The sequence below is a fragment of the Mya arenaria genome, chromosome 2, assembly GCF_026914265.1.
Source record: "Mya arenaria isolate MELC-2E11 chromosome 2, ASM2691426v1".
Classification (NCBI taxonomy): Eukaryota; Metazoa; Mollusca; class Bivalvia; order Myida; family Myidae; genus Mya; species Mya arenaria.
The window spans coordinates 7,098,279-7,124,548 of record NC_069123.1 but is presented as its reverse complement, the minus strand read 5'-3'; the positions used below and the strand labels follow the sequence as shown (position 1 = coordinate 7,124,548).

Sequence of the window (26,270 nt, the reverse complement as noted above, 5' to 3'; positions counted from 1 at the left end):
GTTTTATTGAAGCACAATTTACGAGAATGTTTAGTCTGGAAATTTATGATCTGAAGCCTTTCGATTTTTATCTAAACAGGGCCTAGGTTCATTTAAGAATCTTAGTGGTAAATTATGAAATCTTCACTTGAAAATAAAAACTTTAAATTACTTGTTTGCTTTCATCCCATGACATGCATGTGATTTTAATTCATAGCCAAATGTTTAATGACACATACAAAACTCAATTACAGATAATTTGTTTGTTCCACATGAAGAAATATAGAAATATAAACTTCATCCATGAAATCATGGTCCCTTGACATGATAATGGCAAATTTTGCCAATTTTACCACAAACCAAACCATCTTTAAGGTAAAATATGTTATATAGCAATGTTACAATAATGCACCACAAATCCCCCCCCCCTTAAGGGGCCCGTTAAAATTTCTCGCTAAAACAATAAGGTAAGATACAGCAGCTATTGACTGTGCATTCATCAGGAGTCGATCTTATACCTTGGTTCATCTCAAGATTTGGAACACGCCCATTCCCCTTCATCACAAGTGCATTAGTAAGTATTTGTGTTTGTTTTACATGTGTATTTGTTGATTTTGAATAGGTGTGTTACTTTAAAAACAAAAACAAAACACTTTTTTTCCTGCAAACCCGTTTAAATGGGAAGTAGTTATTTCGTACCCTTTTCATTTCGTACTGTCCGATTTTCGGTCATTTCGTAAACTTAAGATAATCATTTCGTACCCGACTTGAAGTTTGTTCGTAACCTATATATTATTATTTTTTTAAGTTAACTTTTTATCGGACGGTATGGAATTATTAGGGTACGAAATGACTGTAAACTAAAGTCTTTAAAATGATACCAAAATAATATGGGGTGACCAAGCATCCAAAATTCATGTATTTATGGGGGGTGGAGGCATACCTTAAAGGGACGAGCGTTAAAACATTGCAAGTGTACGATGATCATGTCAGCGCTATATTGCATTTATCTTTGAAATACTAAGGTTTCGGTTCGTTGCTATCTGAAATTAATAATTATTGATTACTTTATTTTTCATTGTAGAAGTTAATGTCAGGGTACTATTGACAGTAAAAATGCATTGGAAACAAGAAGAGGACTCAAGACTCATTTTACACCATTGCACACGGCGGAATCACGCCTGTAATGCATCTAAGCTTTTCTGTGAAAAAATAATGAACATTGCAATACCCAAAAGCGAACGCTCAGGTCTGTTTTCACACTTAAAGGGGCTATACACCAGATGGCCCAAAAATAGGCCATAACAGTATTTCCACAAAACAAGTCTAAAATTGTTAATGCCGGTTAGTAGGAGGCCGATATACATCACGTGACATGGTTACAATAATTAACACACAAGTTTAAATCATATCTGTTTATTTACCGAAACTATTTCTAAACTTACAGGGATTTACGTGGTAGACAACCCGAGTTAATTTCGAATTAGGAAAATGCACAAAAACTGCCAACGATAGATGTGTTGTAAGCAATGTGATAAGTAAATAAGATTAAATGCATTGAATTGTGACAACGATGTCAGATTTATGCAAGACAGGGCTTCTAAAAAACCGGCAATTTCCCGGTCTGGACCGATTTTGCTTCTGCCGGACCGGTTGCAGTTACAGAAAATGGCTAAAAAATGCCGAAAATTGTTGTTGTTGTTTTCAATTTCTGTCCAAAATGGCTTAGTCAGTATAAAAACAGATATTGAAATATATAAACAGTGTTTGTCATACCGCATCCTTAGCTACCAGGGGACATCCTATTGTAGCTAGGAGACATATCCTTGAGGGCGATTACTGTCTGTGTTTATTGACTTCGCTGTTTTCATTACATCAAAGTAATGTCAGATTCGCCGTCTTTTTCTTGTGGAAACAGTCGTAACACTTTTGCCACGAAAATCCATTACCATTATATTATTAATGAAATTGTCATCCTCAAAAGCGTTAAAATTTCGAATTAATATTACCGTCTTATGCTCTAATATCAACAGCGACACGCTTCATTACCTACAGAGTCTAAAAGCTGAGAAGCGCCGCTTACGTTATTTAAAGATTTTTTTAAGTATTTTTTTATGTAATGAAAAATCGTTGTCTATATCAAAGTTATAGAAGACCCGAATATGCATATAAATATTTCTTTTTATTAGAGATTTTCAGTTGAATGTTGATCCACTGTAGTAGCATTACGCAAATAAATTGTGTAGCACTGTTTTACTTTTTGTCGTCTGACTGCTTTTCACCGGTCGTAATTAATTACAATCGCAGTGTTTCTTATTAGAAACGCCGCAGAATTTGATGAGAAACCCATTCAGGAATAATTTTGTACTAATCGCTATCTAAATCGGCTATGATGGCTCTAAAGCACCGCTTACGAATTGCCACGTCGCGAAAATAATTGATAGAATACACATCGCGAAAATGTGTGACACATTTGTTTGGACATTTCTAGGACTTTTTTTCGGGGGGATTTTTTTTTTTGGGGGGGGGAGGGGGGAGGGGGTCCGGACCGGTTGAGGTTGCAAACTTTTAGAAGCTCTGATGAAAGTTATTGACATTTTTCTTCTTTTCTTGCAATTGAATCATCCGATGTCTAGTCTCTTTAAAGGAGAAAAGGACGTCTTTGCTTTTTGTGAATCTATGTCCCCCCTACAACGCGAATTGTATGAATCTCGGGCAACTATGGGAAGGCTGAGTTAGTTAGTTAGATAGATAGATAGATAGATAGAAAATTCTTTATTTCCTCCTTTAAAGAAGAGATTGAACATGGCATTACATAATACATATACATAGACAGATTTATAGGTGTGATCGAGTATGTACATATATACATGGAGCATAGTTGTATGGCTCAATTACATGTGATTTATAAGACAATGATAATGTAATTCCAATGTCTATAAGTAAATATATTTACATGTATGTACAAGTACTTATGATTAAACAATACATATATAGATTAAAGGGAAATAATTACGATAGTTAATTCGTGTTGCCATTATTACTACATATAGAATAACTGAAGTGCAAATTATGATTTTGTAAAATTATAAATATTTTTAATGGCAATAGCCTAATGCCTAATTCAGCCGAAAGCGAAAATGATTAGACAGTGTATTATTGTTTATTTTATTTTTTCACAAAGAAAAAGTGCCAATTTCATGTTGTCTAATTAGGACGAAAGCGAAAGAAATTAGACACATGTTTGTCTCACACATATTTTAAAATGATTTAGAAGAATTCTGACAATCAGGCGCAAAATTGACACAGTTGAATGCTGCGTGAATGTAATGTCCTAAATTTTAGGAACACAAACGGTTTAACAAGTAAATGCGAATATCTTGTAATGACCTTATACAGAGATACCCGTAATTCATCGGTAAGATTTGAGTATGTAAAACCGGAATACATCGCGACAATTTGCTTTTGAAATCTTAGCTTACAAAAGCTAGTGAACATATCATTTCCTAACAAAGAATGCAGTTTACGCCAAAGTAAGTGTCGAATACTATCATTATTGATGCAAAAGAAAAGTATATGGTGCGCGATAGATTCAGTTTGCATTTTACAATGTGGGCAAATATACACGTACGGTTTAGAAAAAACTTTACTTAGCAGAAACACAATTGAATGGCAGTACGGTAAGTATTCTCTGTATAGTTGTGCAAATTTCCAAGATATACATGGAGCGATTTCACTTTGTATGATGATAAAATCGGACATTGTTTCATCAATTGATAGCCTTCGATAGAAATCATTCGAAACGTATTGTCTTATTGATTTTCTTACACGGCTTTTCCATATCGACTGTTCAGGAAATTGTCCGATTTCAATATATGTCTTCAAATGTTCATGTAATTCATACTTTCCAAGAATTTTCAATATATCTGGGAAAAAGCCCTGTATGTTTTGTGGTCTTTTAATATATTGTACAAGTCGAAAATTGAATAGATTCTTCACACTTTTGTGGTTTGATGAGTGACACATTTGGCCTAGAAAAAATAGTTTCCTTTTTTCGATTTCATTTTCAATAGGAATTAGGCCTACAGATGATAAAGCAAAGTCGGTTTCCGACATCGACGACCATAGCTCACATCCGAATAGTCCTTTACTTAAAACTATGATTTCATATAGATGTTTAATAGAAATTGGATTGAGCACACCACAGTCAGATAGGCTGAAATAAGTTTTCCTTATCTTATTACAAGCGTCGTTGATATTTCGATCAATCGATACATTTTTGTCACAATACACTCCTAGGTGGATAAAGCCGGTTTCCTCTTTAACGATTTCGCGACCCAGTTTCCATTGTCGGCGATTATTTTCTATTATGTTTTCATTAAACACCACAACGCTGCATTTTTGTGCATTGTATGTGTAGTTTTCATTGACTGAATTGTTGTAACATATGTTCATCAAATGCTGCAGGCCATCTTTACTAAGCGATAAAAGAATCATATCATCAGCAGATGTTGGACAACCAAAACTCACATTATTTATTTTAAGGCACCGTTTATCGGTAAATAAGTTGTTCATAAGGTCATTGATATAGACAAGATATAACATCGGGCTTATACATTGTATATACCCTGCCTCGTTCCTTGTTGAATGTCATACCACTGTGAAGAGCATTTTTGAGTTCTAACACAGCTTTGGATGTTTTTAAACATTTCGAATATTGTTAGAAATATATGGCTATTTATCCTAGTTTTATGCAGTTTTAGCAGAAGCAACTCGAAGGTTACATGATCAAATGCCTGCCGGACGTCAAGTGCGCATGCGTATATTTTCGACTGCTTTTCACGTGCGAAGAGGATGCTTTCTCTCAACATAAATGACGTCATCGTACAGCTGTACTTCTTTTGGAAGCCGCCTTGAAGAGAATTTATCGTTGGCCCACCTAACTCGTCTAACTTGTATAATAATACTTTTTCAAATAGTTTAAGGATAGTTGAACATAAGGATATTGCTCGATAACTATTAGGGTCTGTTTTATTTTTATTTCCACCTTTAAAAACAGTGGTTATTATTCCTCGTTTTAATTCTTTTGGAACAAGATGGAATTTCAACTTAGTTTGGAAAAATATTATCAGTGTCTTTATGATTACCTCGCCGCCATATTTCAAATGTTCAAAGTTAATGTTGTCGTAGCCACTTGATTTCCCATTTTTACAGTTCTTTAGTTGTTTGATAACATCTGGTTTTGTAATGGAAGGTAACCATTTTACGTCACATTTTAAATTTTCTTTAACATTGTTTAATTCTGTTTTACGCAACATATGTCTTTCCATATCAGTTTCATCAGGCGAATAAAGGTCAGTAAAATAATGTTTCCATCCTTCGTTTATTTCTTCCGGTCTATTGCAAGTTTTACCAGAGAAATTCATTTCAAATACTTTATCGAATTTAACTTTTTTGCGTTTTTTATTTATAAGCTTCCAGAATTGATTTTGGTCCATTTCTGCTGTTTCGTCTATCTTTTGTTCAAGTTTCATAATAAAGTTCTGCACTGCATATCTGTGAGCTTTTCTGAATTCCGCTTTAGCCGTTTTATACAATTTTCGTGTGTTCGACGATTCGTGCGTTTCACGTCCATTTAGTATCCATTTACTTCTAGCATCTGTCATTTTCTTGTGTAGGAGTGAAATATTTTTAGTCCAATATGCTCGATTGCTCAGTTTCTTTAAACATATATATCGGAACGACAAAATTCATTATGATAGGGCGATGTGTTGAAAAATGTGTACAATCATCATCTAATATTTGGCAACTATTATCAAAGTTTACATCATGCAATTGTACAAGTATATGATCAATAAGAGTATCTCTTTTACTATTGAAAGGTACGTTAGTAAAAAGTGCGCCAGTGCAAATTGACAGACCATTTACTGCGACAAGGTTATTTCTAAGTAAAGTATCTGTTAGAGACTGGCCTCGGTAGTCTAAGCACATACATTTTTGTTCCCGCGAGGGGAGTTCTGTGTTAAAATCGCCCATTACAACAACCGTTCCCTTATGTGAAAATTGTATAATAATATTTTCTACATCGTTTAGGGCGTGTCTAAATGAATCTACAGAATAATTTTTACATGGAAGATATACCTGAAAAACATACAAATATTGGCCAGGGCTTACATTAAGTTCTATGCCTATGATATATTTAGAGTTGAACGTTAACGGCGATACATATTCATTTAAATTACGATGCCACAATATTGCTAGTCCTCCTTTTCCGACCCTTCTATTGCTAGGTTTTAAAAGATCAGGGTCTGAGATTGCGTGGCTACAGTACTGATTGTTTATACAATTTAAGAAACACAAATCACTGTTATATAACCAATGTTCAGCTATTCCACATATGTGTATGTTTCTTTGCATTAAACAGTCACTCAAGTAGCTAGCGCTGGACATTACGCCTGTAACATTCCATGTTGCTAGGTTTATATTAGTTTTATCATTATAACAATTGTTAGTCGACGCTTGGGTAATTTAGAACGTCATATTTGTTATAATCACTGAACCCAGAGTTGGTTCTTGCATCGCGTTCATTCCGATATCCGATCTGCCGGTCTCCGGTCTGCCATCGTCCCCGTGCGCGGCTAGTGTCGTCATCCGAATGGTTTCGTCGCCTGTAAGTCCAATACGACACCCATGGCCTGCATGTGACGCCGCTAGGCCAGAAGCATGGATCGTCAGTCATATAGCTCGCGTTATCGTCATCTTCTACGTTAACGCGTATTATTACATTTCCCTATCTTGTTTTGTTTAGAACAATCCTTGATACTTTTGGGCCACGTTTTCGTATATAATTTTCTAGTTTGTTCTCCGTAATTTCTAGCCCGATTCCCCCGTCAAAGAAACGTTTTGTCCGCTTTCTGACGTACTGTGAACAGTCATCATCGTCGTCGTTCTTGTTGTATGTCCATGCTGAATCATAGTCTGCATATGCATTGTAATTTTTGTCGAAATTATCCCTGCGTTTCTGGTTTGCATGCTCGAGATCTTTATTTATTACGCTAAAGTTTATTTTACTTTTATTTTTATGTTGACTGCGTTTTGATTTAACACTTCTGTTCGTCACGTGTGTCGGGATCGGTGTTCCGTTTTCGGGTTTCTTTGCGCGCTCGTTCGGTTGAGTCTCTCGTGAGAGAATAGTGGCGTACATTTTATTTTGTACAGGCGCAAAGTCGTTGCACTCGTTCATCAAAACTGGCTTACAGGAAGCAGGTGGTTGTATCGTCTGAGCGTGGAGAGACGCTGGTACGGGGTCTGGCGGGGGGTGCGTCCTGGATGGGTATCGCGAAGTATTCTCCCATAAGTCCTTGCTCTATACGGTTGACTTTGGATTAAACACCCACTATCGATTGTTGGAGACATTTAATGATTTCAGTTAACTTTAACAGTTCTGTTTTGCATCTTGTTCTGTCACCATTTAATGAAATGTTAAATTCAGTGGCGCATTGATCGATTGACGATTTTAGCTCTTTTACTGAGTGTGTTTGAGTTTTTACCTCAGACACATGGAGGTTTTCTGTTGCAGCTTGTCTCTGTTTAACAAGTAGCAAGTCTGCTTGTACAGATATGAGTCCGTCTTTTAGTACCGCTATTTCCGCTTTACACGTGCATTTTTCCCTTGCTGGAGCGGGGGCTGTGGTTGATACTAGGCGTTGTGTATGGCGGCGCGCTTTTCTTTTTGAGGTACTAAGAAGGTAGTTTCACTGCGACCGATTCACCCTTACCAACGTGCACACGCGTCTTAAGGTCAAGCTCACGATCGAAGGGGTAGTCCTCGGCCTGTCTGATAATTTCAAACAACATTTGTCTGTGTGATTCTAGAGTTGTTTCTGAGTGGTGATAGTCCAGCAGAATCTGGTCAATAAACATATCTTGCGGTAGATCATCGAACAATAATTCGAGTTTATACAATTCCGATAAATCAGGGTTCGCTGTAATATCAAACGTTTCTGTCACATCGGTATCGGTAGGTAGTGACCCTCGCGGTCGGTTGGAGTTTGGCTGCGGGGTAGTGGTAGCCTCTGTTGGCTGCTGTATGGACGTGAATAAATGTTCGCCCTCGTCAGAGATACCGGGAACCTTTACCTCGGTCTGGCTGTTAAGCATAACGGGTTCTAGTTCAATCAGAGGCTCATCCAAGCTGGGATCAGTATTCAGCGATGCAGAAGACATGTTGCTTTAGGCGAAAACAAAACAAAACAATAAGCACGAATATTCCTTCAAGGGACTAGACACCAGAAGGTACAATTGCAAGAAAATTGTCAAAAACTTGCATTATATTTTACATCGTTGTGTACAACCCATTGAATCTTACTTACTGATGTATCACATCGTTTACGACACATGCATCTTTCGCAGTTTTTGCGCATATTCCTTATTGGAAATTTACTGGGTCTGTCTACCACGTAAATCCCAGTAGGATTAAAAATAGCGTCGGTATATTTATATGTTCTCATAAACAGCTATGATCTCAACTGAAAACCATAATGCGGCCTTTTTACACTGAGACATCCACTTGAGACAGCAACAGGAGTGTTTATTATTTTAATTATGTAAAATGATATATAATCGGCCTCCTACTAAATTGCATTGATAATCATATGCCTGTTTTTGGGGAAATTCTGTATGTGTCGATTTTTGGACCATCATGTGTCTAGTCCCTTTAAAATCACACTGAAAATGGGAAAATAGATTATTCTTGCAAGATTTTCATTCAAAATATTAATTATAGAAAAGTGCTCGCCATTTTCACCCGCTCTTGTTTTTAAAGGAATTTATCGATTTCATTTCTTCCGCTTGCTCCATTTTCTTTCGGCTAAATTACGTTGAACAAAGCATTCAACTGGTGTGGCTATCTGTGGACATGAGGACATTCATTCTTACCATAATTTCTTTACGGTGACAAAGCCGGGTGATATCACGGCCATTAATCAATGCAACATGTAGTATACTACTTAGGCGATATGGTGTTCTCTTATTATACAAGGGCTGGAGTCAATTTCGACGCAATGGCACGACTTGAACAAGTTTGGCACGCTACTGCTAATTTTAAAATAAGAAACAAGATTTTAAAAAAACTTGCTACGCTGGAGCGAATTTCGGCGCAAACTACATTATTTAAACAAAATTTGATATCACAAAAGGTCATCGTCGGGGCGTTTGGGTTCACTAATTAACATGTGCAGGACAAACTAATATATGGTTCGATTCTCGGGCGGACCAGGTCACTTCTGTTGTGACTGGTTATGAAATCCTTTCTACGACCATTCGCAAGGTACCACTGCCCCTGGCATGTGCAGAAGTTGTCCGTTCCTTGCAAAGGTGAAGGCACCTAGTACTGGTTAACCGCCTCTTAGTCTGCCCAGGATAGGTGTGCGGTGTTTGAACTGTCACTCTAGGACCCTTCAATGTGCTCACGCCGGGACCCGGAGTATAAACTACTAACACCACCACCACTAATATAAATTAAAAAAATCAAGGATATTTAGAATTAATGTCCAAAACGAAGAACTTTTTCTGCAACGATGCATGAAACAAATAACATTAATTTCAAACTTATTCTGCTTTCACCAAGAATATCCATTAATTTCCCTCGCAGACCTAAGTGTTTCAGCTTTAAGTCAATGCGCTTGTGTGGCCCCTTGTCGAACGCTTTCGAGAAGTCTAAGAACAGTTTGTGTATACCACGTGATACATTGCGTCATAAATGCTACGTCGGGAGGCAATATTTTAATTTGAAAAAAGACTTTAAACATAGGTTACTTCACCAATTTAAATATAATAAAGCGCAGTCTACGCCGCTTAAGGAGCCTTCGATTTTTTACCAGAGTTTGATTTAGAGTTTAGTTTCTAAAAAACACTTTGACAAACCTTTTTCACAATACGGCCGTCTGACTGAGCGCTGTCGAAACATTATTCTTGAAACCGGTTTGTCGAAGTGTTTGATGAAACTAATGACCTTATCAAAATTCGGTAATAAAACGAATGCGGGGCTCTTTAAGCGGTATAGACTGCCTTTTGTTTAAATAAAAATGGTGTTGTTACAGAAAAGTTGTCTTTTATTTATTAGTCTTCATTTTAAGCAAAATTTTGCCTTCCGGCGTAGCATTTATGACGTAATTTATCACGTGGTATACACACACTAAAGAAGATGGCGTCTACCATGGCGTTGGTGGTATTTTGGAAACGCGGTTATAACGTGCAATTTTTGATAAAATCATTCTCGTTCACCAGAGTGATGATGCTATGCTTTTGATTTATCATTATCAAACCTCTGATGAATGAGAATTGACAAAAAAGGATAGGGCGCTTTCACGAGCAAACAATATAAGACTTTTTCTGGTTATAAGTTTGTATTTTCCAATTTGGATAGTTTTAGTTCATTAACATATAAAAACGATAAAGGCAGCCAATTTTATTGTAAAAAAAATCAATAAATATATGGCAAGGTATGAAATGTCACAAATATATATATATGTATATTTGAAATCGGCCAAATTTCACCCAAACAACAAGTAAAGAAATGTGTGGGTGTCAATTTCTGGCTATGATCGAAATGATATATTTTAAGATGCTACTTTGGCACAATTGGAGCAAAATGCTTCAGTACAATTTGTTTTTATTCTAAAAAAAAAGGAGCATTTGTATGGCATAAAGTGTTTGTGTCAATTTATTTTGCGATTATATTTCAACTTCAGTACTGACTTTTTTTTATCAAATATACAGTAAAAGAATTGTATCATTTATTTGTATTTTAGTAGATTTATAAAACCATTTACACTTGGCTGCCTTTACATTTGTAGGTCACTTACAAAATATAATGCCGTATAAAATATAACTTGAATAATGATCAAACATCAACATTAATTAAATGAATTTAAAAAGTTGTGTTACCAAAATAATTACTTCCAAATCTGTGAAAATTGTACAATGACATTATTATATGAAAACATGTAAAGCAATATATATTCAACACATACAAAAACATAGATTTTACATCATGACAATAGTAATGATTATATCAATTCTGATTTCAATGTACATTATTAAAAATTGCTTTCAAAAATCAAAATATATATCTACACAAACCTTTGGTAATTATTTATTTATTTATTTTTTGGTTAAATACATAATTGGCGAGAGCACTGCAGTGTACAAATATAATGTACACATACACACTTGAAATGTTGAAAACAGCAAGGTATAAAAGTAATTAAGGATTTCAATCTTCTAGAAATTCAAAGCAAACTCAATCTGAAATGAACCTGATATTGTCAATGATTAAAGACTTAAAATACAATATTCAAAACAAGAGCCCCTCTGGTATGGTGCACCAAATGGCTCAAACCTTACAGTATGACAACAGTGGCTTAGCACATATAGATACAGCTGTGTATTTATAGATATAGCTGCAATTTAAATCTGCTTCTGCTGCTGCAGCTGCAGCTGCTGCTACTTTATTTCAAATGATACAAACAGCTGTTTATTTATAGATATAGCTACAGTTTATAGATGCTGCTGCTGTATTTACAACTGTATATTTATATATATAGCTGTTGTTGTATTTCAAATGATACATACAGCTGTAAATTTATAAATATAGCTGCAATTTATTAAATTGTAGCTGCTACTGCTGTATTTAAAATGATACATACAGCAATATATTTATAAATTTAGCTGCAATTTATTGCATCTGCTACTGCTTTATTTAAAATGACATATGCCGCTGAATATTTATAGAAACAACTCCAATTTATAGGTGCTGTTGTATTTCATATTTTACCAATAGTCACAACCGATGTAAACAAAAAGTTAGTGACGTTATTTTCTAAATAACCTTTTTGACAGAAAATATATAAAATTATGTTCAGCCTATAAAACACTATGCTATTTTATGCTTCTACACATGTAAAATATTTCAGAATTACTTTTAGTTTAATTATGCAATCTTTGGCCAAAAATTAAGCGTTGTATCTTTCCACAAACTTCCTTCAAGTTGAAATTTTTGCTAATACAAGTCAATCTTAAATATTTCATTCTAAACAATCATCCCACACAGGAAAAAAACCCATAAAAATACATTTACAAAATTAAAACTAAAAAATATCATTTGTTCCTTTAAAACATCGGGAACTTCTACAATGTAATATACATGAATGGCACATGGTACGAGCATTTTAATCAAATACCTGAATAAACACTGTTTATGTATTTAGATAAAAAAAAATCTCTTAGGTAGATGACCTAAATATGACTGATAACAAAAATAAATCACCGCTCTTATCCAAAATCATACGGTATTAGTTCCATCCTTTTTTATCTGGATCATTGTTGCTTTAATTAACTACCAATGACGCCTTTTAAGGAGATCAAGGCAGCTTAAGTCTCTAATCCGCGGTTTTCCGACCCCATTCCATATTGCGGAGTTCCACACGGCGTATCTTTCCGCTCACTGTCTTCGGTAATGTGTCAACAAATTGTATCTGTAATAAGAATTAAATCGATTTAATGCTTCACAAAATACAAATCAGTGTTAAATGAATTAATGCGCTAAGTATCATCCTGTGACAGCTTAATCATGAACTCTTGACTTTCAAGTAATGGTTAAAAGGTTGATAGTGTGTAAAAATAAATGGTTTGATGTGACTGATCTGATGCGAGACAGACGCAATAACCATTTGTGTAAGTTCAGACTAACAATCTAATTTTTAGTGGTCTACATAATATTGTGTAAACACTTTTTATATCTACCGCTATTAACCTGATTACAATGATGAATCAATAATGCCTGACTAATACTGAAATACGTGGCACAGGAAATATTCACACCAGTTCTAAATTATTTCCAATCAAAATAAGAGTATATCCATAGAAATTTATTCGATCACTTATATTTGCACAAAAAAACAGTTTGAAAATTTTCAGTAACTGGTTATAACCTGATCCCCTTTCTGTTCAGCTGCTAATGAAACCCAAGTACACTTCAACATCACAAGAACATTTCCCCTACAGTTTTCAAGACTCTATTCTCATTCATTAGAGGTTTGATAATGATGTGGTATGCATATAGCATCATCACTCTGATGTACAAGAATGCAAGACTAGGAGTTTTGAATGACACAAGTTTGCATAATAATAATGACAGAATTACAGATGGACGGATGGTCAAGGGCAAATCTATACCCCATAAGTGGGGGCATAAATATCATGGTTAGAAGTCCTTTTAATTATATTACCTTGCGGGGGTATTTGTAAGGTGCAGTGACATTTTTAGTGTGTTCCTGAAGTTCGGTGACCAATGCCTCACGATTGCTGTCCTTATAATCCTCAGTCAGAGTTACAAACGCCTTCACAACCTGAAGATCATGTAACATAACAATGTGGTTTATGGTTTATTTCAACAAAATTGTTACCATTACTATAAACAAAGAAAAGAGATTGTGTTTCGATCAACAAAGTAACCTCTAGGAACAGACTGGTACTTATTTCCAAAATTTAATTCACTAAACTTGATCTTTTTTAATACATCAAATAAACCAGTCCAATAATTTTGAGAACTTCTGCTTGTAAACCAATACTGACATAATCAGATGAAAACCTGGGTAATTAGAAGTAAGTAGTTTTTTTCCAAGAAGTGATCATGTACATGAATATAATAGCAAATTATTTGTCATATATTTAACAATTCCACAAACATGTATACTTGAAACAATCACTCTTACCAAATTTTACATGTTTGTGACGTGCAGCCGACATTGCAATCTTCAATACTTTACATCATCTATAATTCGCGAATGCTGTCATTCTCTATCTACAATTGTTGATCCGAAATATCATTATTTTGGATTTTTTATCTGGGTCCCAAAGATTTTGGTGTAACGGTGTTTAAATGTATAATGAATCGGAACACATGTTCCTCTGCTGCTGTTTTAGTAAAATTTGGGCATAACTAAAAACTAAATATGTGCCTTGATCCCTGGCAACATGTGTACCAAGTTTCATTTGAAAATCTTGAACAGTTTATAAGTTATGGCCAAGATTAAGTAAATGAACACATATGTTACATTATAGATATTAAGGACTTTTAGTGTTATAGTTTTCATATGTACTTTGATGTTTTTTTAAACTAATAACCAAAAACAAAATGTTTTCACACAACTCCTCTGCCGCCATTGCTGCTGCTGCTGATGATGATGGTGACAACACCAGTAGTATGACAATTACATCATTTTTCTTTCTTTAAAAATCGGTCACATAAATGAAAACACAAAATCAAAACTGTACACGTTTTCATTTTTTGAACGTACCATCAGCGATTTTAGTAGCTATATTATTTATCTCACAGATCCGTTCAGGCACTGGCTAAACCTTTGTGTGACTAAACACCGTTATGTACAAGTGTATAAGAACGTATCCAAATGTCAGTTACTCGAGGGAGCTAATTCAAAAGCAATATAAGAAATAAATGATTGAAGATAAATGGCACGAGTGTCTGGGGAGTAGAGAGCAACTCTGGTGTAGACAGTTTGGTACGGCAAGGAAAAAGTAGGGTGTACCATATATGTCTTTATGGGCGCTCTAAGGAATCTGAGTGCATGCGTACTCAAAACATTATAAAACATATGCATGTGTCCTCAAATCATTATAAAACATTATAACTTAAAACAGAAATTTCTTTTAAAAAAATCTGCTTTAAAATTTTCAAATCTTAATGTTTGCTTATTTTAAGTGCAGAATATACATTAAGCCAAACAGTTGAATTGCGGCATAATTTTTTAATTAAAGGAAAAGGGAGATTCTATCTTAAGATGCTTCTTGGATACGGCTCCAGGCTTTGAAAATTGTATTAAGGTACTCAGTAACTGCCATAATGCCATTTTGTATCATTTACTAATCAATTTTTATTTGAAATAAATCACAAGTTATCACAACTGATCAGGGCCCACAAATCAATCTACGGAATTAGAACTGCAGAGCTTTGACTGTAATCTGTTCTAATGTAACCACAAATCAATCTACGGAATTAGAACTGTAGAGCGTTGACTGTAATCTGTTCTAATGTACCCCAGAGCCCACAAATCAATCTACGGAATTAGAACTATAGAGCGTTGACTGTAATCTGTTCTAATGTACCCCAGAGCCCACAAATCAATCTACGGAATTAGAACTATAGAGCGTTGACTGTAATCTGTTCTAATGTACCCCAGAGCCCACAAATCAATCTACGGAATTAGAACTGTAGAGCGTTGACTGTAATCTGTTCTAATGTAACCCAGAGCCCACAAATCAATCTACGGAATTAGAACTATAGAGCGTTGACTGTAATCTGTTCTAATCTAACCCAGAGCCCACAAATCAATCTACGGAATTAGAACTATAGAGCGTTGACTGTAATCTGTTCTAATGTACCCCAGAGCCCACAAATCAATCTACGGAATTAGAACTGTAGAGCGTTGACTGTAATCTGTTCTAATGTAACCCAGAGCCCACAAATAAATCTACGGAATTAGAACTTTAGAGCGTTGACTGTAATCTGTTCTAATGTAACCCAGAGCCCACAAATCAATCTACGGAATTAGAACTGTAGAGCGTTGACTGTAATCTGTTCTAATCTAACCCAGAGCCCACAAATCAATCTACGGAATTAGAACTATAGAGCGTTGACTGTAATATGTTCTAATCTAACCCAGAGCCCACAAATCAATCTACGGAATTAGAACTATAGAGCGTTGACTGTAATCTGTTCTAATGTAACCCAGAGCCCACAAATCAATCTACGGAATTAGAACTGTAGAGCGTTGACTGTAATCTGTTCTAATCTAACCCAGAGCCCACAAATCAATCTACGGAATTAGAACTGTAGAGCGTTGACTGTAATCTGTTCTAATCCAACCCAGATCCAACGAACTATGTAAGGAATCATTGGATTTCATTTCATCAGGGGAGCTAACTACCGCTGACTCAATCTACGGAATTAGAACTATAGAGCGTTGACTGTAATCTGTTCTAATGTAATCCAGATCGAACGAACTATGTAAGGAATTATTGGATTCAAATCATTATAGAACATTATAACTTGAGACAGTAATTTCTTTAAAAAAATCTGCTTTAAAATGGTGTTTCAATTTTTTAAATCTTAATGTTTGCATATTTTAATAGCAGAATATACATTAAGCATAACACTTTATTGCGGCATAATTTTTCAATTAAAGGAAAAAGTGAGATTCTTCTGGGATACAGCTCCAGACTTTGAAAATTGTATTAAGGTACTCGATAACTGCCATACTGTCATTTTGTAGTATTTACTAATGAAATTTTATTTGAAATAATTAACAAGTTATCACAAATGATCAGAGCCCACAAATCAATCTACGGAATTAGAACTATAGAGCGTTGACTGTAATCTGTTCTAATCTAAGCCAGAACTAACGAACTATGCCCAAAGTCATTCGATTCCATGTATCGCTAATAAATACCAGCTTTAACAAGACCAAAATTTAAGTTGAATATGTTTTTGTTCTTAGTTATGGCCATTGAAACATTGGCAATTGTTTTCCCCAGACTCATTCAGATGTTAATCACCTTGCTATTAAAGTGTGTATTGTCTCTGGCAGCATATGTACCAAGTTTCATTTGAATATATTGAAGGCTTTTTAGTTACGCCCAAGGTAATAGCTTTTCACCAAAGACAGCGATGACGCCTAGACTATCTTCCAAAAGATGAGTCTATAGTGTAAATGAAGCTTTGTTTTCCAATGCCAATCAAATGAATAACAGGGCTTATCATCTATATTAACTTACCTCTCCCCGAGTCTGATCAGGGGAGCTAACAACTGCTGACTCCAGGACTGCTGGATGCTCCAGTAAGGCACTTTCAACCTCAAACGGCCCTATTCTATACCTGTAAGCACTTTGATAAATTACATGTCACTAACGGAAGAATAAACATATGTTAGTTCCAATTTCAATCCTACTAATGACTGGAAAACCTTGATCAAGTATCAATGCAATGCATGACAGCATTGACCAGGTTAGATCACTTGACATCTTGATTCATTTGGAAAATGATATCTTAACTTTTCAATTTACATTTCAAGAATTTATCACTAATTAATAACACCTTAATAGTGAGAACAGCTAAGGTTGATATGAATCATTCACATAATATTGCTATGGTGGTACTCTGACCAACAGCCTCTACAGTGAGAGACAGATACCTAACTTCCTTAGCAATTGAAAGTGTCTAACTACTTTATTTTATACATTAGACCAGTTTACAAGTCTACCCACCAAGTGTTACCATGATACACGTCTACAAGTCAACTTGACCATTATACCAGTCTACAGGTCTACCTTCTTATTGTGACCATAAAACCAGTCTACTTGTCTTTCTACTTTTTGTGATCATTAAACCAGTCTACATGTCTCCCTACTGTGTGCGACCATTTTTTTACCACTCAATCTACAGGTAATCTACTTGATGTGACCATTTAACCAGTCTACAAGTCTACCTACATGGTATAGCCATTTAAGCAGTCTACAGATTTACCTACTTGGTGTGACCATTAAACCAATCTACAGATAAACCTACGATGTGTTACAATTTCATAAGTCTACAGGTCTACCTTCTTGGTGTGACCATTTAACCAGTCTTCAGGTCTACCTACTTGGTTTGACCATTAAACCAGTCTACAGATCTACCTACTTTGTGTGACCATAAAACCAGTCTACAAGTCTACCAAGTTTGTGTGACCATAAAACCAGTCTACAGGTCAACCTTCTTGGTGTGACCATTTAACAGTCTTCAGGTCTACCTACTTGGTTTGACCATTAAACCAGTCTACAGGTCTACCTACTTTGTGTGACCATAAAACCAGTCTACAAGTCTACCAACTTTGTGTGACCATAAAACCAGTCTACAGGTATACCTACTTTGTGTGACCATTAAACCAGTCTACAGGTCTACCTACTTTGTGTGACCATAAAAACAGTCTACTGGTCTATCAACTTAATATGACCATGGTACCAGTCTACACGTCTACCGACTTTGTTTGACTATTAAAACGAGTCTACATGTCTACCTACTTTGTTTGACCATTAAACGAGTCATACAGGTCTCCCTACTTGGTGTGCCCATTTAACCAGTCTACAGGTCTATGCACTTTGTTTTACCATTAAACAAGTCTACATGAGGTCTACCTTCTTTGTGTTACCATTAAACCAGTCTACATGAGGTCTACTTTCTTTGTGTGACCATTTATTGAAAATTAACCAGTCTACTGGTCAATGCATTTTGTTTTACTATTAAACCAGACTACATGAGGTCTACCTTCTTTGTGTAACCATTTTATCACTCTCTATGTAAGTGGACTTACCCTGAGCTGAGTATGACATCATCTGCACGGCCTACAAACCAGATATAACCCTCTTCATCCACCACAGCCCTGTCCCCTGTCAAGTAGAAATCTCCGACAAACACTGACTTCATGCGGGACTCGTCATCCTGAAAAAAAGGAACACAAATTAATAAATACAGCACAATGTATACCCCTTATCACTCATTGCTGCCGTCAGGTGGAAATTCTAGGCAAACACTGAACATACGGGGTTCGTCATCCTGAATGTAATCATTGTGGTAAACTGTCACAAAATGTGCCCAAAGCATATTATGATATATATTTATGATCTATAGCAATTATGATGTATATTTTATATGTAAGTTTTGAACCTGGTCAAGATATTCTGCCCATTCACGTATTGTTAAAGTTTGCGGATGATTGGACAAAAGTTCCTGCATTACAGCATGGATAAGTTTTGAGTAATTTAAGCAATTCAAGGGCAAAAATCTTAAGAGACAGAGGTGATATGACATGGCTTGTAATTGAACTTGACCAAATTATTCTGCCCATTAACATTTTGTGGCATTTTGTTGGTATTCAGTAAAAAGCTTCTCAAGTTTCAATGCAGTTAACATAAAGTTTGTGTAATTTGAGCAAATCAACGTTCACTAAACTGTTTAGTGACTGTGCCAATATTACTGGTTATCCAATTTGGCCAAGTTATAAAACCCATAAACATTTTGTTCAAGGTGATGATCAGGCAAAAGCTCTTCAAGTTTCTGCACTGACAAAATAAAGATTGAGTAATTTAAGCAATGCTCGAGCCATAATTTAACTCTAAAGTAACTTAAGTTAAATGGCTGGTTATCAAACCTGGCCAAATATTATAACAATACCAATATTTAGCTTATTTGGCTGATGATCGAACAAAATCTCCTGGCGGAAAACATTAAGTTTGTGTAGTTTAAACAATTCTAACTCTGACATGACTAAGGTGAAATAATTTGTTATCAAACTTGGCCGAGATATTTTGCTCATTGACATCTTGTTCAAGTTTGGTCAAGATCTGACAAAATCTTAAATTCCAACTGAATTAAGTTTAAATGTCAAGCTCCCTCAACATACAATATAAACTTGATGAACAGCATAACATACAATAAATGACATTTAACTTTTTTTTCTTAAAAATGTTTAAGTTTAAATTTCAATATTTGAATATGACATTTGACATTCAGACTTTCAATGCTAAACTTAAACAAAATTCAACATTCAAAACTTGTTATTTGTTACAGGTTTTAAAGCTGCACTCTCACAGACTGACCGTTTTGACTTTTTAAAAATAATTGTCTTGAAGTGAACTAATCTTTGTGTAAATATATGTAAACCTGTGAGATAAGACTGGTGAAAAATATCAGATCGCAGATTTTAATATTTAAGTTTGAAAACAGATGTTTTGTGGCTTAAAACATTACTAATGCAAGAAAAATGGGATTTTTCGGCAGTTTTCTAAACAACTGAGGTCTGTTCTTTAGTGAGTTATCTTATATGACTGAATAGGCATGGACGCCAATATCGGCTGATTTTTGCACAATTTTTTTTATATAAGTTAAAACTGTCAATATGTGAGAGTACTGCTTCAAATCTTATAATTTACAGGTGCTTCGATATCGCAATACCCACAATTGTATTGTTATGAAAAATGAAATAATTTCAATCCATATTTCATTGATTTACAGATTTCCAAAAAATAAAAAAGCACAGGTCAAATATTTCTGCCGGTTAACTTTCAAACATTTTTTTTCAACAACAATTGTTTTTGTGTGAAACCATGAATCTTCCTATGTAATCACTCTTTTAACTAAAGCCTCTTATGGAATTGATTACTTTTATCGCAAACCTGAATATAACATCAAAGATAAATCATTAGGGTAATTAAAATGAATGGTACTTTAATTACCCAGGTTTATCACCCGAAGGAATCTGCTGCTTTTAATTTCAAGCCTGGTTCTTATTTTCACAGTAAATATGCTACGATTCATCGTAACTGATTGTAGCCAAGTAAATCATGCCCAGTCGTCGGAGTTGTAAAGGTTTTAATTTCCGTCTGTTTAGTACGAGTCCCTGTGAGCGATTGGATATCGGTTATCTGTACCGGCATGGGAACTTCAATCCTCACTAAAACAAGGTTGTTGTTTTTTAAACTTTAATTCTATTTTATCTGCAATTTCGGTGTCAAAGAATACAATAATTATAATATGTTTTCAGATACATTACCAAGAAATTACTTTTGGTGCCAGAACATGAGCGAGTCCCTTTAAAAGCTGGTTATTAATGTTTTAACCACAATCCTTTATGAATCTGCATATGATCCTTACATATTATATAACCAAGAAGAAAAGTATTGGTGTTTGCATTTTTGTGTGGGTCATTTATGACAATCAAGGATTTTTCAAATTTTCTGTTCATCAATTTGAAGTAAATCGATTCAGACAAATGCACCAAAAAAGTAATAGAATATGTTTAATCCAGTCTATTTTTCCACCAAGGCTTACTTGTCAAACTAGTTTCATTAGAAAAAGGTAGCATATACTTGGTGTTTGCATTTTTGTACTGGGCCTATGTCAATAGAGGATTTTTCAATTTTTTTGTTCATTTATTAAACCTCGATCGTTTCTGACCAATGCACAAACAAACACCAAATAAGTTTATAGTCCAAATTTAAGGATCTACGGAAAAAGAGAGGGCTACATCGGCCCACTCTGTTTTATGTACATTGCAATATTGAACTATATCATATACTTAAAAGATGAGGAGTGATATCTTAAGCATCGACATGAATAGCAACCCCTCGATGAATTGCTCCCAGCATAGTTGAATAACCAACCAAGTCAATCGTAATAAATTTTAGTACTAGCATTTAACGAAATGTACTGGCCAGCCCACGTCACCGATTGTCATAAAGTTGTGATCAATCAAAGGTTTGCAGGGAGTGTGATAAAAAACGTACTGTATTGTACAAGAATGAAGGCCATTCTTGACAAGTTGTACTTAATCATCACAAAAGAGCAAGAATTATAAATGACATATAAGTGCACTCGCTGCATACCAAGGCGACCCGGGTTCTATTCCCAGCCCGGGCGCATGTGAGTTTGGTGAGTGGTCACCAAGTCAAACAAGTGGGCTTTCTCCGGGCGCTCTGGTTTACCACCAGTCAACACAAGACCACACTCTCCCGCAATAACGTCCCAACGAGAGTGATAAGTTATCATAACTTTCTTCACACTCATAGTAATCTAATGTTTAAACAAAAGGATGGCTGTACTAATTGAGTAACAGTTGCACTAAAATTGCACTAAAGTTTGAAAAAAATAAAGCTGTAGCACAACAGTTTTAAACAGTTTAAACTATCATGGTGCTTTATATTTTCACCAGGATCACCCACGACTCACCAAGATTCCAGAAAGATTAGCTACAAATGTTAACATGACCTGTCATGCAAGAAACACCATGATTTTCTAAACCACGAGCAATCTTAGTAAAAATCAAGAAGGTGAGAGCCAGGCTTAAGGCATTTAATTACAAAGGTAACGTGTAACAATCACATTTTTATCACAATCATAGAATATAATGTAAAAATAAAATATAACCCGTAATATGAAATTTAATACACTAAACTAAATACCCTCACAATTCAGTATACAAGTTCTCAAGATATTTTTTATGATCTTGCAGAAAAACAATCATGTTCATAACATGATTTATTTTTAAGTAACGTCAAGCCTTTCAATATTTACATGCAATTTACCTAAATTACATGACACATACCTATATGTATAGTTCCTAAAAGCATACGCCCATTTTCAGAATAATTATTTATACTTCTTTTGAAATTGCTATTCCTGGGTTTATTTTAGAACTATTATATTTGTACAAGTTTTTTTTATTCCATTAGACGTATATTTCATCTTCTATAAAATGGATCAATTTGCTTTATATATAAATTTTCATGTTTTTTTTTGTTTCATCATTCAGCCATTATGGTCATTATTATAAAGAGCCTAAATTCTATTTCACTGTGTTATCACTAGTGCTGTCCTTGAACATTATTTAACATGTGAAAGTCATGTGATTACTACTGACCCAGTTAATTTTTTAATTCCAAAAATACACAAAAACTATAAAAACACAATGGTATCATCTGCTGTCTAGTCCGTTTAACGTGGTTTTTTTTAAATTATTTTCATGTTATCTCGAGACTTGCTTGTAATAGCGATATCGTTGCAGTCAATAGTACTGGATGGACTGTATCCTCACCACCACCAAAACTTTATTTTAGACAAGACACAAAATGGTGCCGAAATCGTATTAGGCCGATAATACATCATTTTACATGATTAAAAAATATTTTGTATATATGCAGTGATTTGAGAATGGGCGCCTGTATGGGTAAGTTGGCAAAATCTCATGCAGGTGGCTTGGCATTCGTTCCTTGCTGTATGGCGCATCAGGAGCTTCTAGCTCTGAGTTTTAAGGTTCTGATGCTGGCTGTAAGCTGGAACATAATTACATTGCATCACAAGGGCAATGCACAGCCCTTGTAGCATTATAGTATCACGACCTTGTCGACTTGTTTAAGCTTTGAGCTTTAACTGTGATTTACATTTACATTCCCTTTTGCATTTACATTCCCTTTTGCAACCGAAAGAAAGCCTTTCTATGAAAGTTTTTGGGCTGGATATACTTACAATATACCTTGAGAAGAGTCCGACCGGCCTCTGGGGTTTCACCCTGACACCGATGTTGCCTTCCTTTCCAGGAGGTAGAATCACACCATGATCATCCACAACCTGTAATCAAGTTTAAAGTTGGCATGTCGTAGTAAGTAACCCTATTATTAAGCATTTTTTTTTTATGAAGTGTATTTTCTGAAAGAGATGCACTCATGTTTTTGTAAAATGCTCTCTTTTTTATATGATATAATTTAGTGTGGCAAATCATTAGGAGTGTAAAACTAAGATACCAAAAGCTGCAAATGTTGATATTTGCTGAAAACTGAAAATTGAATATTGTCTCCACAAAAGACCACATTTTTTATTAGTGTTGGAAATGCTAATGGTCACTTAATTATGGCTTTGTAGTTACCTGATTGCTTGATTGACATTATCACATATGTAAGCAATGTATTGTTAAAAGGTTAAATTACCCATTTATTTTGTATAAGTTCTAGTGACATAATGGTGAAGGCGTCAGTTTTATAGCTGTTTTCTTGACTTTGCCATTGTTCGCATCCCACTCTAAAACACTGTTTCTTTAAAAATAATTGTATTTTTTTCTCAAACTTCGATGACATTGAGTAGAACAATAATAAAATAAATGTTTTCATATGCATTACTTGGAAAACTCATTTTTGTTAAAAAAACATGAGCCAGAGCCTTTAAGGTTAGCATTGACCATACATTTCATGGATAGAGCCACAAACCAAACCATTGGTTCCTATTCTTACCTGCACATTTACCCCCGGGGCGGCCTTGCCCATGGAGCCTGGCTTCTGTTTTATACTGTTGTACGTCCCACACAGGAAAGTCTGAATCATAAAGAATACAGATTAGGTGTAACAAAAAAAATGTATGTATCTCAACAACCCAAATGTTTTGCACACGACTATAATAAAACTTTATCTGATCGTTAATATTTAATCCTTATGGATATTTCTTTACAGTTGTTTCATGTGACAACAAGAAGCTGTTTAAGTACAGAAGCAGTTTAAGGCCCCAGGAGGCCAAAAAGGTGCCTTCGTAGATTCGTAGGTAATATTAATGAGCTTATCGGCTCGGCAGCCGGAACTGCTCGGCAAAAGCATATGTTACATAATAATAGTAAGCATTGACCCAGACAAAAGAGCTTTGGTTTAAAGTGTGAAAATCACATTTATACACAGCTGAACTAACAAAGACTCTGGACCTGACCTTCTGATCAAATCTGTTTTGTCAATGAAATGAGAAGCGAACAATTATTTTTAACTGTAAGCATTTTCAACTATTTCTTTGATTGCATACATTTATCTTAAAGTATATTGAAACATGGGTTCTCTTTTTGTGGTAGATTTCTTGGGACACTGAATTAAAAGAAAAATATGTTTCATCACACTACAATTTAAAACGCACAAGTCACGAACGGTCATCTTAATCCATCATATATGGGGTTTTTTTTTTATTGTTTTATCATATTAATGTTTCTAAAATTGGTCAATTCAGAACAGTTAGGAAAACCTGTTAAAACTGCATAGTGAATAAATCTTGAAACCATTGTGGTATTATCTCATGATCAGGTGTTGTGGGATCGAACCTATCAAAAAACTTGAAATATAAAGAAAAGAAGCTCACTGTTTCTGTCTGTCCGTACCCCTCGAGCAGTTTGAGACCAGTTCCCTCATACCATTCTTCCAACATTTCAGGGTTCTGAAAGATAATGAAACTTTGAAAGATCACATTGGCCCTGTTGTAAACGTCATCATTGTTAGCTTTCAAATCTGTTCTGCACGGGAAGATCCACTTTATTTAAATATGAATCATACATTTCTTTTACATATCATAATGTATGTTTAGCGGTTGGTGGAAATGTTAATCTACGAACATCATAATCATCTCTCGTACATGATCATCATAATGATATTTGAGGTAAATTTAAAATAAAAACATCAAATAAATTGTGAAAACTATGAATAATATATTACATGTTTCATCAATATCAAATACACATCACTGCAGATCCTTAAGGTGGAGTAACTTTTGACCCCAGGGGCATAATTTAATTATATTAACGTAAAAGACAACTTGAAAATGCTACATACCAAATATCAAAGCTCTATGCCTCGTGGTTTTGGAAAAGAAGTGGTGCCTAGAGCCTTAACCCGGGGTCACCATTAATTTTGAACAAAATTGGCCAAGTACTAATAGACAATACAAAATATCGATGGCCTCACTTCAAAATGCCGTAGCTGCTTTTTTCTGTTTTAGATTTTTTACATCACTAAAATCATAAAGGCGAGCTTCATCTAACTGCAAAATGACGAGTAAATAGTCCAATGAGAAAATGGTGTTGCATCATGTGATCAAATTGTCGAGCAATAAATGGACATCTTAGAGAGAAGCAAAAACGCCAAGCGTTCAGAAATTGTAACTACAAAAACTGTAAATTCGTCATTTTGTAAAAAAATGTGTGATCAAATTATTATTATTATTATCAAATAAAGATTAAATACTAGAGACGTTGCTAAAGAAAACATGGGATTTTGTAGCTTCCACATAAGTTTATAAAACTTAGTTTAATAAACCAAATATTTCAGCTCTTGCCATGGTGCTTCATGAGAAAAACGTATCTTTCCATTTTTAGTACTGTTGCCCCTATTGTGCATCGGAACGGAACCATTTCAACAATTTTGAAAGGGACCAATGCAAGGATGTGTGTTGTTAATTTTGAGCAATATTTCTGAAAAGATGTAATTTCAAGCTGAATCTTGATGGCCGATGATGACACAGGACGATCACAATAAAAAAAAACACACAAATAAACCAGTCCTAGGAAAATAGAGAAAAACACATGGCAACAATTACAACAATTTTGTACATTAAACATTAGTTAATATAGGTTGTAAATGCATTGAGTAACTTATAAAAACAACTTGATCTTTTCTCTGATTGAGATAACAGGAAAGGCTTAATTGTTTTCATTTCAAATAGGAAATGATGGCTTTTGTTGTTTTAGTGTACAAAATCACATGTTGTAAAATCCACCGCCCATTAATACAAGATTACCTTATCAAATGGTATAGTCATGCAATATTTTTGATTGTGCATCCGGTTTCGAGGTTTAATTGAAAACAAAAGGAAATAAAAATAA

At 34.9% G+C, this 26,270-nt stretch overlaps 1 protein-coding gene across 4 annotated transcripts in view; it reads right to left on the bottom strand.

Moving 5' to 3' along the window:
• Positions 1–10,372: 10,372 nt before the first annotated feature.
• LOC128205676 (acyl-coenzyme A synthetase ACSM3, mitochondrial-like) overlaps positions 10,373–26,270 on the bottom strand; it is a 39,499-nt gene continuing 23,601 nt past the window's right edge. For 3 of the 4 annotated variants that reach the window (XM_052907512.1, XM_052907501.1, XM_052907521.1), the window contains 7 exons: positions 24,755–24,829; positions 23,875–23,955; positions 23,117–23,218; positions 18,408–18,535; positions 16,834–16,933; positions 13,269–13,388; positions 10,373–12,515 (listed from right to left, as the gene is read on the bottom strand). In XM_052907512.1, coding sequence (XP_052763472.1) covers positions 12,420–12,515; positions 13,269–13,388; positions 16,834–16,933; positions 18,408–18,535; positions 23,117–23,218; positions 23,875–23,955; positions 24,755–24,829 — 702 coding nt within the window. In that variant the 3' untranslated portion in view covers positions 10,373–12,419. Of the gene's footprint in view, positions 12,516–13,268; positions 13,389–13,754; positions 13,844–16,833; positions 16,934–18,407; positions 18,536–23,116; positions 23,219–23,874; positions 23,956–24,754; positions 24,830–26,270 lie in introns of those variants that run through there. The other variant, XR_008256303.1, reaches the window with a different exon arrangement.